This window comes from Leptodactylus fuscus, chromosome 1 (assembly GCF_031893055.1).
Source record: "Leptodactylus fuscus isolate aLepFus1 chromosome 1, aLepFus1.hap2, whole genome shotgun sequence".
Lineage (NCBI taxonomy): Eukaryota > Metazoa > Chordata > Amphibia > Anura > Leptodactylidae > Leptodactylus > Leptodactylus fuscus.
The window spans coordinates 15,898,763-15,917,480 of record NC_134265.1 but is presented as its reverse complement, the minus strand read 5'-3'; the positions used below and the strand labels follow the sequence as shown (position 1 = coordinate 15,917,480).

General features: G+C 43.8%; 1 protein-coding gene across 1 annotated transcript in view; it reads right to left on the bottom strand.

Annotated features, from left to right (window-relative positions):
• Positions 1-18,455, bottom strand: part of DDX4 (DEAD-box helicase 4) — a 30,519-nt gene extending 12,064 nt beyond the window's left edge. The window contains exons 1-16 of the mRNA XM_075266289.1: positions 18,387-18,455; positions 17,964-18,003; positions 16,717-16,776; positions 15,285-15,341; positions 11,958-11,999; positions 10,906-10,956; positions 10,783-10,838; positions 10,542-10,583; positions 9,260-9,334; positions 4,269-4,289; positions 3,822-3,842; positions 2,759-2,794; positions 2,450-2,521; positions 1,639-1,683; positions 1,206-1,233; positions 1,019-1,066 (exon numbers count right to left, since the gene is read on the bottom strand). Of these exons, the coding sequence (XP_075122390.1) occupies positions 1,019-1,066; positions 1,206-1,233; positions 1,639-1,683; positions 2,450-2,521; positions 2,759-2,794; positions 3,822-3,842; positions 4,269-4,289; positions 9,260-9,334; positions 10,542-10,583; positions 10,783-10,838; positions 10,906-10,956; positions 11,958-11,999; positions 15,285-15,341; positions 16,717-16,776; positions 17,964-18,003; positions 18,387-18,455 (763 nt within the window). The remainder of the gene's footprint in view (positions 1-1,018; positions 1,067-1,205; positions 1,234-1,638; positions 1,684-2,449; positions 2,522-2,758; positions 2,795-3,821; positions 3,843-4,268; positions 4,290-9,259; positions 9,335-10,541; positions 10,584-10,782; positions 10,839-10,905; positions 10,957-11,957; positions 12,000-15,284; positions 15,342-16,716; positions 16,777-17,963; positions 18,004-18,386) is intronic.
• Positions 18,456-18,718: the final 263 nt, after the last annotated feature.

The following is an 18,718-nucleotide window of genomic DNA, read 5'->3' as shown; positions in this document are numbered from 1 at the left end:
TGCTGGGTCTGGTGACAGTAACCTATCTATCTGCAGGGCTGGGGTGATATACTGGTTCTGGTGACACTAACCTATCTATCAGCAGGACTGGGGCGATATGCTGGGTCTGGAGACAGTAACCTATCTATCTGCAGGGCTGGAGTGATATGCTGGGTCTGGTGACACTAACCTATCTATCTGCAGGGCTGGGGTGATATGCTGGGTCTGGAGACAGTAACCTATCTATCTGCAGGGCTGGGGTGATATTCTGGGTCTGGTGACACTAACCTATCTATCTGCAGGGCTGGGGTGATATGCTGGTTCTGGTGACACTAACCTATCTATCTGCAGGGCTGGGGTGATATGCTGGTTCTGGTGACAGTAACCTATCTATCTGCAGGGCTGGGGTGATATGCTGGTTCTGGTGACAGTAACCTATCTATCTGCAGGGCTGGGGTGATATGCTGGGTCTGGTGACAGTAACCTATCTATCTGCAGGGCTGGGGTGATATGCTGGGTCTGGTAACACTAACCTATCTATCTGCAGGGCTGGGGTGATATGCTGGGTCTGGTGACAGTAACCTATCTATCTGCAGGGCTGGGGTGATATGCTGGGTCTGGTGACACTAACCTATCTATCTGCAGGGCTGGGGTGATATGCTGGGTCTGGTGACAGTAACCTATCTATCTGCAGGGCTGGGGTGATATGCTGGGTCTGGTGACAGTAACCTATCTATCTGCAGGGCTGGGGTGATATGCTGGTTCTGGTGACAGTAGCCTATCTATCTGCAGGGCTGGGGTGATATGCTGGGTCTGGTGACAGTAACCTATCTATCTGCAGGGCTGGGGTGATATGCTGGGTCTGGTGACAGTAACCTATCTATCTGCAGGACTGGGGTGATATGCTGGGTCTGGTGACAGTAACCTATCTATCTGCAGGACTGGGGTGATATGCTGGGTCTGGTGACACTAACCTATCTACAGTATCTGCAGGACTGATAGTCACATAATCCAGACCCCACACACCATAAAGTTATACCTTTTCCAGATTCAACACCGACATCTTCATTCCTTCCTCTGTAGCCACCTAACAGAAAGACCATAAGGTTTTACAGAACAATATTCATACTCCTCTGCACTTATCCAGACAGTACATGACATGCTAGACAGACGGGAGAGCTGCCAAATGCTACAAAACGGAAGAGTTTGACAATAATCCTTATAACCATATTTACTACCACGTAAGATTGTTACCTTTGGAATAAAGACTGACATTAAAAGACAACCTACGGTAACTTACATTCCCCATATCCAATATTTATAATGAGACGCTGACATTTGAAAGGGTTTCCAACCCCATATAGATTTTTTTTCATTCTGTTGGCCTATCCACAGGATATATATGACCTGTTGGGATCCCACACCTGGACTCTGCACAGATCAGCTATTGCGGCAGCCTTCATTTGCTATACTTCAATTCAATAGTGTTGCAGTTCACTGAAACCACCACCATGCATGGGCGGCGCAGTATGTCTGCTCCTCAACCACTGCTGATCTGTGCAGGGCCTGGCTGTCAATATAAAGGTTATCAGTATGAAAAATGGGCAGCCACAGTTTTATTTCTAGGTTTAGTTCGGCATACAAAGGGACAAGTCTCACCTCTTCTTCCAAAGTCTCTTCTGTTCTCAAAACCACCGCTGCCATCTTAAAGAAGAAATACAAAAAAACTAAGTTTCTAGTACAGAGACTATTAATCTATAAAGCTGCAACACATCAAGAAACTCTACTCCATACTACACCACTGACATGGCCGCCACAGTCCTATACTTTGAAAGCAGGGTTGAGCGATCAGGAAAGATCGGATCCCAATCAGCGATCGAGCAAATTTGACGATCGGCTGGAAAACGATCGAAAACCGGATTTTAAAATCGATCCTGAAATCTCAAGATCGGCTCAACCCCATTTGAAAGTCATTACCCTGGGACATATGGAAAACACTCGCCAGGCCCCCTAGCACAGGGTACCTATGAGATCAGGGGAGGCAGGAGGGAAACCCAAATTCTGAACACGTGATCCAGGTCACAAACCCCGGGTTCATCAAGAGTCTGCTGGATCCAAACCCCCCCCCAGAAAACCTCTAATCACTTAAAGATCATCAGGGATCCGACATCCAGGACCCCCACTGATCAGCTATTTGGAAAGACCGCAGCATGATGATGGGCGTTGTGGGCTCGTCTGTGCCGCGCATGTTGCAGTGGTTGTGCTTGGTATTGCAGATCTGACTGTTCACTTGAATGGGATTTTAGCTGTGAACAGGCAATGACATCGTATGGCCTGTGAAGAGTTGATCTGTGAGGGTTCCTGGTTGTCAGACCGCTGCTGATCTTTGACTGATCCCGTATTCTTAGAATAAGTCATTGAGCCCAGAAAACCACTAGACACCCAGATGTATATCTCCGTGTTTCCTCACCTGTTCGTCCAAAGCCCCCCTTGCTATCAGAATCGTCATTGTTACCTTGAAGATAATGAAGGATTGGTTATTCTAAAAACCTTATTACAAAGAAAACAAAAGATATAAAGGGGTCCTCCCAACCAGATTTTTATCATACATCCATATCTACTGTACACGTCTTACAGAGGCAGACCCGCACCTTATAGCGTGACAGAGACCTGATCCAATATGGCGGATCAACTCAAAGGTCTTCCTTTTTGTCAATTCTGACCAAACATGAAAAAAACGCTTATTTTATGTCGGGATCATTGAAAAATATTAACTCACCCCTTCTCCCGAAGTTTCCAAAGCCCCCACTGTCACCTAAAAGGTATAAATGAGTAACAATAAAACAATTTGCAGGGCCGGGCAGTCCAGTTATTATTTAGAATAAATCTGATGTTAAATTATAAAATTTAGACACCACTAGGGGGAGCTACACTCAGGAAACTTTCTTATAGCCCCATCTGACTAATATTTGTCATCCAATGATCGAGCAAGACGAGGAACCAAATAGTGTTTTATTAACCCCAGTTCTCATGTATGAAGATCTGATGCTAGGTTTACGCTAATGTTGGCTGTCCATTGTCCTGATCCATTGAAAGATAAGTAATGGACAGGAAAATAGCATCCACGAACTAAGCCTGAGGCTTCATGCAAGCCATTGAAAGCGGCATAGATGACGCAAGGATTGGTATTGGGCGTCATCCCTGGCATGACTAGTCATTGCACAAAAGCTTCCATCTTGCTTTTTACCTTGGCGTGAGTGCGGACGCCCAACAGAGGGCGCTCGGTCTGAATCTGTTATTTCATGTCACTCATTAAACTATAGTGTGAACCCATCCTTATGCAACTGCCCGACTAACAGGGGACACAAGATGGCGGTATATATGACTCATGACCAGAGCACTGACCTGACCGACCAAAGTCCCTCCTGTTGTCTAAATCTTCATCATCACCTAAAAAAAAAAAAAAATATCACATAAATCCACTAAAGTCATCAATATGTAGTACAAGGATTATAACATTAAAGGGGTTTTCTGAAGCTTAAATACTGATGATAAAGCGACCTGCCCGACCTCACTGACTCAATAGCAGAACTTGCGCGAGATTTGGCGGATTCATGCAGTCAGCGAGTGTTACACAGCAATAGGGACCTCAAATTCCACCTCTGCTGTGTGAATAGCGCCTTATACCGTGCAGGAGGCTCTGCCCTATAGACAAGAGGCCGCAGTCCTGAGGTGTCGGCAGGATTCAGACCTCTATCACACTAAGATAGGTCATTAATATCTCAGTCCTCGAAGACTATTACAGGGTATAGTTGGGAGTGGTCGGTAGGCGGAGGACTTACCTTTTCTCCCGAACCCACCACCTAAAATAAGAAAAGAAAGCAAATGAACTTTCTGCTAGAGCTTAGGTTAGATCACGCAGGCGAGTATATTACAGCAGAGACAGGACAGGCCAAAAACTGGAAGAAATTGACCCCCCCCCCCCCCCCCCATCATCATGGCTGCTTTATTTCACATTTCCAGTGGTGAATTTTGCCCGTTCCAGTCCACCATCCGTATTACAGTTTTGACCATTAGTGGACGTATGCCGCCATATACACTACAGGTATACAGCATGAGTGAAGAATATATGCTATAGCGTGCACCTGAGGTCGTCAGACACCCCGATGCCACAAACCTGCTCTTTTATACTGCCTCCTAAAACAGATGCCCAATAATGTAACGAGGCTTTATTAAAAAAAAAAAAAAAAAAAAGTTTAAAGACAATACTAATAGTGTAAGGGCTTTACCTCTTCTACCAAATCCGCCACCTAAAATAAAACCAAAAGTCTGTCTTAGTTTATAAGCGAAAGCAAATGTATTACATAGAGGTAAGAAGGTAAGGGGGGGAGAACAGACTGAACAACATCCGGCTCATGTTATTAACCCCTTCCCGCCGATGGCATTTTTTGATTTTCGTTTTTGACTCCCCTCCTTCTAAACCCCATAACTTTTTTATTTCTCCCAGAGCCATATGAGGTCTTAATTTTTGCGGGACAAATTTTTCTTCATGATGCCACCATTAATTATTCTATATAATGTACTAGGAAGCAGGAAAAAAAATCAGAATGGGGTGGATTTGAAGAAAAAATGCATTTCTGCGACTTTCTTACGGGCTTTGGTTTTACGGCGTTCACTGTGCAGCCAAAATGACCTGTCCCCTGTATTCTGTGTTTCGTTACGATTCCGGGGATACCAAATTTATATGGTTTTATTTACATTTTGACCCCCTAAAAAAAAATTCCAAAACTGTTAAAAAAATTTTTTTCTAAAAGTCGCCATATTCCGACAGCCGTAACTTTTTTATATGTCCATGTACGGGGATGCATAGGGCGTCATTTTTTGCGGGGCCGGGTGTACTTTTTAGTTCTACCATTTTCGGGAAATGTTATTGCTTTGATCACTTTTTATTCAAATTTTTATCAGAATCAAAACAGTGAAAAAACGGCGGTTTGGCACTTTCGACTATTTTTCCGGCTACGGCGTTTACCAAACAGGAAAAATATTTGTATAGCTTTGTAGAGCGGGCGATTTCGGACGCGGGGATACCTAACATGTATATGTTTCACAGTTTTTAACTACTTTTATATGTTTTTTAGGGAAAGGGGGGTGACTTGAACTTTTAATTCTTTTTATTTTATTTTTTTGCATTTATTAGACCCCCTAGGAGTGTTGAACCCCAGGGGGTCTGATCACTAATGCAATGCATTACAATGCTAATGCATTGCAAAAAAGCATCCTTTCTTTTGCAGGCTGCATAGACCAACCTGCAAAAGAGAGGATTTGCAGACAAGCCTGGGAGCCTGTACAAGGCTCCCGGCTGTCATGGCAACGGGACGTCAGCCCTGGAGCATGCTCCAGGAGCCGGCGATCCCGGCCAAAATGGCGGCGCCCATGCGCCGCCGGGAAAACGGTGCCTCCGGCGCCTTTGACCGCGGCGCCGGAGGGGTTAATGCCTCCGATCGGTCCCCGGACCGATCGGAGGCATTAGAGCCGGTTGTCTACTGCTTAGAGCAGTAGACACCCGGCGGCTATGGCGGCCGCTCGGCTCCCGGGCAGTTGCTATAATTACAGACCCGACATGCGCCGTACTATTACGGCGCATATCGGGAAGGGGTTAAAGGGATTCTACCATTAAAATAACATTTTTTCTCCCTAACACGTAAGAATAGCCTTAAGAGAGCCTATTCTTCTCCTACCTTTAGATGTCTTCTCCGCGCCGCCGTTCTGTAGAAATCACGGTTTTCTTCTGTATGCAAAAGAGTTCTCTTGCAGCACTGGGGGTGCAAGAGAACTCTCCAGCGCCGCTTCCACTTTCTTCAGGAATGGCCTCTTCACGCGTCTTCTTCCGGCGCTGGGGGTAAAACATGTAGGCCTTGGGCAGAGCCGACTGCGCCTGCCTGCCGGCCACAAGAAACATGCCTGCTTACACAGTAAGCAAGCGGCCATTTTCTTGTGGCCTGTGTTTGACCAGAAGAAATGTGAAGAGGCTGTTCCTGAAGAAGATGGAGGCGGCACTGGAGAGTTCTCTCACAGCATTCGGGACGCCCCCAGTGCTGCGAGAGAACTCATTTGCATACAGACAAAAACCGGGATTTCTACTGAACGGCGGCGCGGAGAAGACATCTAAAGGTAGGAGAAGAATAGAATTTCTTAAGGCTATTCCTACGTGTGATTGACAAAAAAAAAAAAAAGATTTTAATGATAGAATCCCGTTAAGAGCTGGGGGTGTTAGGTGACCATTGCAGTAATACACTTTATCAACCTATCTATATTATTAACAGGCTGGATTCCTGTCATAACAGATTGTTGATCGGCAGTATAATAACATCCTATACAAGCCGTAACGTTCTCCTTCGCAGCCCCTATAACTCACCCGTTACTCGGGACGTCTGCTATCACCACATAGGTCAGAGCCAGAACACAACCTGACATATACACTGTCGGCAACTTGCACTTTGTCTATAGCAGTTCTGGCTGCTAATAAAATCACATTCCCGACTGCTTGTCAGACAAATTAAGTTACTATATCTCACCCCCCATATTCACAATAGAAAGGGGTGTGGACTTTTCCTAGTAACAGGTCAGAGGGTTACTAAGGAAAATGTTACAGCCTGTTTTCTATTAGACATAAAGTTAGATAGGTTAATGAAATATGTTAGAAAATTAGTCACCAAACACCCCCAGACAATAGCAAACTTTAAACATATATCCCCCCTATTCATATGAACTGGAGACCCTCCCCCGGCTGAATGGAGCAGCTTCTCCCCTTTTATTTATGGGACTGACAGAGCTCCATAGATATGAATGGACAGGACGGCATATGTCTGTGTTACATCACTACTGTCAGACAAGGGTGCAAGAAAACCCATTCTCATACTTATGGGGAGGCACAAAAGTCAAAAAACATGGGGGCAAGTAAGTGTAAGGTACAGAGATGAACTACAGGGGCTACAACAGGACTTTAATATAATCCCAAATCAAAAGCAATATTGTGGCAGAGTAATTTCTTCCCAGCTACATGTCACCCGCACATTAACCCCTTCATTTTAAGCAGTTTAAGGTATGAAGGAAGATTTACTTGGAGGACGTCATGTTTAAGCCAGAAGGCTGGTGTATAAATATGGGGAAGAGGGGGGAGATGAGCCTTACCTGTTCTTCCAAAATCTCTCTGGTTATTTGTGTCATCATTGTCACCTAACGTTTTAGGACAAAAAATCAAATAAAATTAGGGGTTTTTAGATTTAAAAAAAAAAAAAAAAATTGGCTGAAAGTTTGAATTCACTAAACAAAAAACCAGAACCCCCTACCCTTAACCCAGCGACCCCTTGTACTGTGGTTCTCCAGGCCTATATGGCTGCGAGGGTCCGTGGGTCAAATATATATATATATATATATATATATATATATATACACACACAGTCCAATGAAAAAGTTTGGGCACCCCTATTAATCTTAATCATTTTTAGTTCTAAATATTTTGGTATTTGCAACAGCCATTTCAGTTTGATATATCTAATAACTGATGGACACAGTAATATTTCAGGATTGAAATGAGGTTTATTATACTAACAGAAAATGCGCAATATGCATTAAACCAAAATTTGACCGGTGCAAAAGTATGGGCACCTCAACAGAAAAGTGACATTAATATTTAGTAGATCCTCCTTTTGCAAAGATAACAGCCTCTAGTCGCTTCCTGTAGCTTTTAATCAGTTCCTGGATCCTGGATGAAGGTATTTTGGACCATTCCTCTTTACAAAACAATTCAAGTTCAGTTAAGTTAGATGGTCGCCGAGCATGGACAGCCCGCTTCAAATCATCCCACAGATGTTCAATGATATTCAGGTCTGGGGACTGGGATGGCCATTCCAGAACATTGTAATTGTTCCTCTGCATGAATGCCTGAGGATTTGGAGCGGTGTTTTGGATCATTGTCTTGCTGAAATATCCATCCCCGGCGTAACTTCAACTTCGTCACTGATTCTTGAACATTATTCTCAAGAATCTGCTGATACTGAGTGGAATCCATGCGACTCTCAACTTTAACAAGATTCCCGGTGCCGGCATTGGCCACACAGCCCCAAAGCATGATGGAACCTCCACCAAATTTTACAGTGGGTAGCAAGTGTTTTTCTTGGAATGCTGTTTCTTTTTGGACGCCATGCATAACGCCTTTTTTTTTTTTTTATAACCAAACTACTCAATCTTTGTTTCCAAAATGAAGCTGCCTTGTCCAAATGTGCTTTTTTATACCTCAGGCAACTCTATTTGTGGCGTACGTGCAGAAACTGCTTCTTTCTCATCACTCTCCCATACAGCTTCTCCTTGTGCAAAGTGCGCTGTATAGTTGACCGATGCACAGTGACACCATCTGCAGCAAGATGATGCTGCAGCTCTTTGGAGGTGGTCTGTGGATTGTCCTTGACTGTTCTCACCATTCTTCTTCTCTGCCTTTCTGATATTTTTCTTGGCCTGCCACTTCTGGGCTTAACAAGAACTGTCCCTGTGGTCTTCCATTTCCTTACTATGTTCCTCACAGTGGAAACTGACAGGTTAAATCTCTGAGACAACGTTTTGTATCCTTCCCCTGAACAACTATGTTGAACAATCTTTGTTTTCAGATCATTTGAGAGCGGGCTGTCCATGTTCGGCGACCATCTAACTTAACTGAACTTGAATTGTTTTGTAGAAAGAAATGGTCCAAAATACCTTCATCCAGGATCCAGGAACTGATTAAAAGCTACAGGAAGCGACTAAAGGCTGTTATCTTTGCAAAAGGAGGATCTACTAAATATTAATGTCACTTTTCTGTTGAGGTGCCCATACTTTTGCACCGGTCAAATTTTGGTTTAATGCATATTGCACATTTTCTGTTACTACAATAAACCTCATTTCAATCCTGAAATATTACTGTGTCCATCAGTTATTAGATATATCAAACTGAAATGGCTGCTGCAAACACCAAAATATTTAGAACTAAAAATGATTACGATTAATAGGGGTGCCCAAACTTTTTCATAGGACTGTATATATATATATATATATATATATATTATATACAGTATATATATATTATATACAGTATATATATATATATATATATATATATATGCAGCAGCCATTTACTTGCCTTTGCAGTGTCAGACATGCACTGTGCCATGAAGGGGACCAGTGGACACTGTAGGATTAGAGACCGTCACAAAATACTAGGGAGTCTATAGAAACGAGTCAAACATACCAGACTGAAAAGATCCCCCAAAGTTGCCTCCGCCGCCTCTTCTCCCTCTTGACCTAAAATTTTCATTGCTAAATCCTGCAAAATTAAGAGAAATGAATTCACTCTGTAAATGTCAAAAAGGCGCTTTGTTGTTTCATCAAATTTACTTAACCTGCAGCAGAAAACTAAGTTTCCCCCATTTTGTTAATCTTTCACATAGTCCATTTGCAACTGACTCCTACTGACCTGGATGGGACTGGGATGTTTGTAATCGTTTGGACATTTACAGACAATACCTAGTGTCTATGAGGGTGACATTCTTTTTCACTTGTATTTTTAGACCCTGATCTCCCATAGAAGCCATTGACTTCTATTACACACAACTTCCAATAGGCTCCCGGGGCTCATGGTGACAGATGACTGCCCTCGGATGCCACCCCAAAGGGAAGACCTTCAGTACATTATGGTGGCACGTATGGTAGCAGTATGGAAAAGATTAAAGGGGTATTCCCATGGACATGATCATCCCTACTGTATATTTGTAGATAATTAAAAGTTAAACATTTAAGTAATTAAAAATTCTGCAAAGTGTTAAAGATTTTCTCTCACTTTCTTAGTGGTGACAGTCTGTTATCTTGATCGGTTGCCAATTGTTACGACTAGAGATGAGCAGGTACTATTCGAAGCGGCAGTTTTCAATAGTACGCTTCTATAGGAATGAATGGACGCAGCCGGCATGCAGCTGGGTCCGGTGTCCTGCTGCTTAACCCCCAGTGCACCGGCCACTCCCATTCATTCCTATGGGAGCGTGCTATTCAAAACTGCCGCTTCGAATAGTACTCGCTCATCTCTAGTTACAACCACTAATGCAGAAACTTGTCAGGAACTCAGCTATGATTTTCTTATTGTAGCCGGGTTATCAGGCAGGGACACTACATGTATCAGAAGAGATCCCGACCACAATAAAGAATCCATGGCTGATTTCCTGACCTTAGAAAGTTCCCGCATTCGTGGTCATATCCGCTGGCAACCGAACAAGACTGTGACCACAAGATATTTAGAGAAAATCTTTACAACTCTGATAAATGTTTAATTACTTATATTTGCAAAAATGTTTAACTTTTATATAACTACAAATTTAAAAATAATTCTGTACGTGGGAATCACGATTGCGGCCAGCACCATTCACAGCTGATAGTGGCAGATGCCGGCTGGATTATACTACGCTCTTGAGTTCTCTCAATAAAAATCCTTGTGGTTATTAAAGGTTGCTTAAGTGTCCAACTATATTTATTTATTTTACCTCCTCTTCGTGACTGGTCATTGTTCTGATCATCTCTGAATCCTGTAACACACCAGGGACAAGATGTGTTAACCTCTTACACACTGGTCAATACACTTTCCGAAGATACTGACACCAACAATTGTTACTGCAGGGTTAGAGCGTCGTACATTTCTCTAATGCAAAGTAAAACTGCAAAAGGACATCATGATCTGCTCAGGTCAGATGCAGAAATACACAAAGGAATCTGACAGATTTCCACCTGGATTTTGATGTACGACGAGAGATTTTGGGGCTTCTTCAACACTGAACTAAATTCTGTAGTAAAAAAAAAAACAAAAAAACTATTGTATAAGCAGAAAAGGCAAATAAAACCCAGACATACCGTCTCTGTTAGAAAACCCAGTGCGCTCCTGACTGTCAAACGACTCAAATCCTACAATAAAAACGAGAGTGGTCAGTGCAAAACACCAGAGGACCTGGACATGTGATAGTGGTCCCCAACCTTTTTTCCATCAGGGACAAGTTTCAGCAAGACAATTTTTCTATGGCCCGGTGGGGGCGGGAAGGGGTAGGATGGGGGGTGGGGTTAAGCATGGGGGTGTAGATTACTGATGACAGACACTGCAGGTTATGAAGATGGCTACTGATGACGGATATCTCTCCTAATGCTGCTATTAACTTCACTACAGCCACATTACACGTCATAGGGACAAGTGACGTGTAATGTAGTTGCCCAAAGTTTGGTAGGCGAGTGCGGGGTGGAACCAAGACCCGCTGCATGTCCTTCATAGTATTAGAATCCCGGACATACAGCGGGTCCTGGCTCACCTTATCCCGATGAGCAACAACCAAGCGTCAGTGTTGTGGACTCCTCGCCGCTGGTATGCGGACCAGTGCAACTGCCCCGCGGCCTGGTACTGGTTCACGGATCGGCGGTTGGGGACCTCTGCTCTACGGGACTGGTGATGCTGGTGTAAGTCAGCTGTACTAATCCAGGGCTATGAGAATCAGCCATGACTAGCCACAGGACCCCCAAACTTATGAAGCGCCCAAGCAAGTCAATCAAACCCCAGTCTGGAGAGGCAGATCCTACCTGTGGGACTTCCATCTATCTGACCCCTCATTCTCATCTGCATTTGGCAATCTGTTGCGGACTCCCCCCGAACAGAATACCAACGCAGATGTGAACCAACCCTGACGTTAATAGCATGCCATACATGTGTGAGACGGGAATACCACTTACACTGCTTTTGATCAACAATTGAAAAAGGGAGCGTTAAAAGGTTTTCCTGACATAAGGATGATCTATCTTGCTGGAAGCGCTTTCTTTTAGGACCCTTTTTGGAGTCAGGAGGAGCCTCCAAGTGATCTGGTTTTCTGACGTAAAATGGTTCCAGTCCAATAAAATATATCAAATATTTTTTTTTTTCTTACCTCTAGTGTTGTTGTTCCCTCCTCTTCCTCGATCTGAGCGACCTAAGGATTTTAGATTAAATAGAAGATCATAAAACAGATAAATGACTAGATTATGGAAAAAGGGGCATTTCCATCTCTACAAATCATTCCCCACCTAAAGGATAAGAAACAGCTTGATTTAGTGGGGTCCGACTGCTCAGACCTATCACAACACGCCGTTACTGTCCTGCTTTGACACATCAGAGGTGAGGCCACCCTGGGCAGACCCCGGCTCCAGTCAAAACCAGGCACTAAACTCCCCAAAAGTCACACTTGTGGCTAAAATTCTGACTATACAAGAGCCCAAAAGGCAAAACATGTTGATGTTTTTTTTCCTTCTGACCGGTTCTAAACCATACTAACAAAAAAAAAGATGACCTGTCATTTGGTGTAAGGGTTAAGACCAAGCTTAGATATCAGTATATACCAGACATATGAAATATGGATTCAGTTTCCTTTACCTACATTCATAATTCCCACACCTAACAATGAAAAGTTCTTCAGTTTCCACAAAATTTTCATCAATTCAGGGCTTCTGAGTAATCTGCTTGCTGACAACCCTTTCATTTCAGCATTGTGGATTGCTGTCCGCCACATGTCAGGTGTAACATTATTAGAGGGACTTTCACTAGGGTCAAATCACCAAATACATTGATGTCCTACATGGGTGGTTTTTAGGTGCGCCCCTGCTGTAGCCATATCACATACGATCAGTACTATAATCTATGGGTGTAATGCTCCATCAGTCCTGCAGCCCCTTCATTCTGAGGACTGCTCATGACAGGTCAGATCATAAACTTATGCTATATCCATGCAAGATCCCATCACATGACAAGATGGCAAAAGACATTCCTGTATTTACTAGTTTACCCAAATCAAAATGACAAGTAGATTAGCAATGCCGCTGTACGTCCTATCACATTACTGAGCAGAGACTTTGCTCAAAAATCCATTACCCTCAATGGCTGAATCAGATCCATGAACTGACCACTGGCACACGGCCACCTGTCATCTGAATGGGCTCTTATTCACACATTAATTTGCCCAAAAATCAGTAAGTATTTACCCACATATGCTGTGAACCAACCCATGAGCGAAGGCTGGCATCTGCTGAATGGAGAGGTTTTGGACACACGTTTTTACTAGAGATGATCCGAACAGCACGCTCGCATAGAAATGAATGGACGTAGCCGGCACGCGGGGGGTTAAGCGGCCGGCCGACGTCAAAGCGGAAGTACCAGGTGCATCCATTCATTTCTATAGAGCGTGCTGTTTGGATCGGCTGATCCGAACAGTACTCGCTCATCTCTAGTTTTTACCCATTTCCATACAACTTGTCCTGAACACTTATATCACTGAACATGGGGTGCAGATTATGTTGGGTGCATTCAGAGGAGAGGGTGGACAACAGTCACAGTTTCACAGGGGTTGCCCCCCCTTTAAAAGAGGACCTTTCAGGGGTTTGGGGCACAGGCAGTTCTATATACTGCTGGAAAGCCGACAGTGCGCTGAATTCACCCCGGGTGAAGAGCTAGTGGTCCCCGTACCGTAGTTCTTTACAGTCAGGGTGTTTCTGACAGTCAGTCAGGACCGACCTTCTGTACAAGCAGCACCAATAGCACTGTACTGTGTGAGCGGGGAGGAACGCCCCCTCCCTCTGCTCACAGTGCTCGTCCATAGACAGGTATTATCAGGAGGGGAGGGGGCGTTCCTCCCAGGTCTCAGAGCACAGTGCGATAGGCGCTGCTTGTACAAAAGGACTGTCCTGACAGACTGTCAGAAACACCCTGACTGTAAAGAGCTACGGTACTGGGACCACAAGCTCTTCACCCGGGGTACAGATCAGGAAAGCAGACAGCGTGCTGAATTCAGCAGTATATAGAACTGCCTGTACCCCGTACCATGAAAGTCCTCTAAGTACGTCACACAAATGATTACCATTACATGTCATTTTACTTCTGAGCCACTTTAAATATTTCTGATGTTGCCCAGCCCCATTTTCGGCAGCCTGTGTCTCCTCCATTGTTAGTGCTCCAATCTAAAACATGGAGGGTGGTGAAGGGTCATGTGGCCATATACATCACACAGCCCCCTCCACTACGCCCACACTAGTCCCCAAAGAGCTGCGTGTTGTAAGGAGGCGGCCAGGTAATTTATATGGTCACACACCACCACCTACTGCCATCCGGATAAGAAGGGCATGCGAGAAATATGGAAAATGGTGCAGAAACGGGGAAAAACAAAACTAATCATGAACAGATTCACTATAATGAGGCGACCACCTGTAAGTAACTTACCCCTACTGACACTGCCTCTCTCATTTCTATCACCTAAACAAACCAATAGACATTTTAATTTTCAGAAAATAGAAAAGCGACCATCCACGAGGGACACGGCTCTGTCCAAGTTCTTATAGATTGTTAACTTACTATAAAGTTACTATTGGATTTATTTTTTTTTTAAACTACTATCACAGCTAATGCCCAGTTCACATCCGCAAATGGGTTTCCATTTGGTGAGTCCACTGGGGGGGGGGGAATCCCCCAACAGAGACCTAATCCTATTAAAAAAGCAGTTACCTTAGGAAACCTGAGGACCCGTGTGGAGAGAAAAGCGCCACTTGCAGGACTTTTCTCTCCACATTTTTCAGGAACGGATTGGCACAAACACTGATGTGAACCGGCCTGAGCAGACATTTTTAGTGTGTGGGGGGGGGACTCATGGTTTATTCATTTCAACTAAAGGGGTTAGACCACATGTGCGCTTGTAGCCGGGTCATGACTGAATGGCACATGGATGACATTTGCACTTCTATGACCCCTGGACCACAAAACAGACAATTCTAGGACCTGTCCTCAGTTTTACTCGGGTCCCGTACACAGCCATAAAAATGAATGGGTCAGTGTGCTGGCCACAAAATCCTTGTCTAGCACTATGAATACTAACAGTTGTGTGCATAAGGATTAATAGCGATCCAATGGCTATAGAAGGGCAGATGACAAAAACAGAAAATGACAAATTCTCTGCTAACTAGAAAAAGATGCAGCAGTGCTCTTACGGTCTTGGAATAAAACATCTCTTATTTAGACAATATAAGCTGACGTCCATACAATAGTCTTACGGCCACAGACATTCACAGCTACAGATTAAACTGCAAGATTTTGAAGTGGCTTCAAAGGAATAGGAAAATCTAATGTAAGTGTCAGACATCTCCACTCACTACTAGCCTGGTCTAAAGAAATGCGGCAAAACCTGCAACAAAAAAAAAACAAAAAAAAAAACAACAACCGAAAGCAAAGCACTGACCTCTCTGCCTAGTAAAGCCTCTCCCAGAAGGTTCGTAGTTTTGGTTAATGTTATCATCTAAAATAGAGAACAAAGACCATTACCAAAATACATCAGGAGATACTGAGACTATAAAAAACACATATATATATATATATATATATATATATATATATCTGCAAAAACATTTCTGCATTCCTTTCAATGCTGCGTCACACGGGCACCGATTCTTGTATGATAACTTGTGCTGCAAAAAACAGAATCCCATTGACTTCAATGAAGTCAACAGGATTCTGTTTTGCAGTGCTGATTTCTTACACAAGTTATCGTGCCAGAATCAGTGCCGCGTTACACGGGGTGAATGCCCCCTAAGGGTGCATTCACACTGAGTAAACGCTAGCTTATTCTGAACGTAAAACACGTTCAGAATAAGCGGCGTCTAAAGCAGCTCCATTCATCTCTATGGGAGCCGGCATACGAGCGCTCCCCATAGAAATGAATGGGCTGCTTCTTTCACTCCGAGCAGTCCCATTAAAGTGAATGGAAAGCAAGCTCTGCTCATGCCGGAGCGTACACGCCGGCACTCCCCATTCACTTCAATGGGACTGCTCGGAGTGAAAGAAGCAGCCCATTCATTTCTATGGGGAGCGCTCGTATGCCGGCTCCCATAGAGATGAATGGAGCTGCTTTAGACGCCGCTTATTCTGAACATGTTTTACGTTCAGAATAAGCTAGCGTTTACTCAGTGTGAATGCACCCTAAGGGTGAGTTCACACTACGTAAACGGCAGCTTATTCTGAACGTAAAACACGTTCAGAATGAGCGGTGTATAAAGTAGTTCCATTCATTTCTATGGGAGCCGGCATACGAGCGCTCCCCATAGAAATGAATGGGCTGCTTCTTTCACTACGAGCAGTCCCATTGAAGTGAATGGAAAGTTCCCGCGTGTACGGCTAGCTCTGCTCATGCGCTATGGTACCGGGACCGATAGCGCTTTACACCGGGCACAAATCAGGAAAGCCGAATGAATTCACCGCACTGTCAGCTTTCCAGCAGTATATAAAACTGCATGTGCCCGATCTGATGAAAGGTCCTCTTTAAGGCTATTCCAATGTGGCAGGCAGAAAAAAAAACACAATTTTAATGATAGAATCCCTTGAAGCATGACACTGAATGGTCACATACCTAGACAACATACTAGGGACCTTTAGTCAGAAAACCCTTTCTCTAGCTACATAACACCCACTAACCAGGTATAGTCATGTCACCCTTTCATGTGCAGAATAAGCGACAGACCGTGCGCGCTCTCAGGGCTGTGGGGACTGTAGACTATCGACAGCCCGACTGCTTTATAAATGGCTGACTGCCGTGGTCAGACAAACAGTAACTCCCTATAGATCTGTGCCTGGCTTACTGTGTGCAGAAATAACATTTCCACTTAAGGGTTAAATACCTTTTTGGCTTCCAAAACCTCTGTCCGTAGATGTGAAGTTCTCATTCACATTATGGCTTGCTAAAATTTAAAAGAGAACAAAAATTAATCCGAGGACATTTTGTGTCTTTGATCTAGAAAATTCATTCAGTAAATATCTGCGCCCCCAACACAATCTGATCTGCTGATATTTCATGTTACAGCAAATCCCAAACAAAACATGCAGAGTCTCCCTATTATATAACATTAGGGACACGGCAAAGAACTACTATCAGCCCTCCACCAATATTAGTTCTTGCCTGTTAACCCATTAACTGCTAAAAAAAAAAATCAATAATTGGGAACTCCACTGGGAAAATGACCTCATGTGCGCAAGGCAATGCATGTGATCAGTTTAAGGTCCTATCACAGGTGACACCCTGCTGCAGCTCTGGAATGTCCTGTTTCTATTCCTCAATGACAGATGGCGTTCGTAGGCAGTTAAAGTACCCGTTCCCTAATTGGGGATCATAGCAGTTAATGGGTTAATAAGGCCCCACTCCACTGATTCTAGCACCGTTGGAGTTTTCTCTCTAGTCCTCACCTTTCCTGACCAACAAACGCAGGTAGTTTTGGTGCCTGATGTGCTATTTAAGCTCTGTAATGTCAGGTGGGCGGAGTCAGGCAAGGGGCGTGATTCAGAGCTCCAATCAGAGGCACCGATGTCAGTGCTCAGAATCACGCCCCTTGTCTGCTCCAGCCTGACACTAGAGACTAAATAGTATATCATAAAACTAAACACCAGATTGCTCAGGAATGGTGAGGGCTAGAGAAAAATATCCAACTATGACAGAATCATAGGTAAAATAATGTAAAGAGCTGGACTTGTGGGTGGTGAGAGGTTCTCTATAACCCTGACAGGACTAATGCCGATTTCTCAGGATCCATTAGGGTAATACGGTTTTAAATTGATACCAATATCGCAATGATCGCCCTTACAAGATCTGGAGAGATTTCCTGGTAAAAACGCTCAGCATTTCTCAAACCTAAATGTACCAGCCCCAGTTACAAGGAGAATCAGAAGTAAAAATTTATATCTAGCCTCGACTCCGGCGGCACAAGACAAAATAAAAATCATAATGGAATAAGAAAATCATTTTAAATTTTTTTTAGTAGCACTTTGTGACAATACAAAAAAACCCCAAACTGATGTCATCCTTTCATGCTCCACTTTTCCGTTGCACTAGTTTTGCTAAACGCCTGATGTTGTATGAGCTTTATAGACTTACTTGAGAAGGAGCTCCCAAATCTCTCAGAAAAATCGGGTGCCTTGGGAAGACAAAAAGAAAATTTAGAATAAGACAGCCACGTTTCTTCAACAACTTGTGTAACTTTTTATTGTATGAGATTTCCTACCATTAGGCCTCATTCGCACACGTGTGACGGCTGTTATAACACGGATTGTCTATAGGTCTATTCGCATCCACGTGCATCAAAAAACCCAACGCTTCATCTTTGTCCATTTGGACATATTAGCCCCACTACATTGGTCATTTACAACAGAAATTGGGCACTGCCCTGACACAGTACAAAGCCGAGGGTGCATGCTATTAATAGGAGGCGTGCACCTCATCATACACCCTACACACTGACTCCACCAGTCTGCATAAATATGCCCCCCCCCCATCTATACACTCACAAACATGCCATACCGAGTTGGTGAAATGCGGAACAGAACGCGGTGCGTTATCGAGCTCGTTCTCCCAATCTTCATCGGCCATTGTGAATCAACAGAATTGGTCAAGTCCTGTCCAGAGAATCCCTGCAAATAATAACGTGACTATTTACTAACTAACGCCGCCATTACAATACATCCCAAGGGCACCCGACAAACAGAAACCTAATTCACTTCAATATAGCCAGCTAGATGGAACAAAAACAAAACATTATTTTGCTTCATCTTAAAGGGATTGTCCAGAATCTGGAAATAATTGATACTGATGAGCTGCCCACAAGACAGGATGTATAGAAGATATAGCTGGAG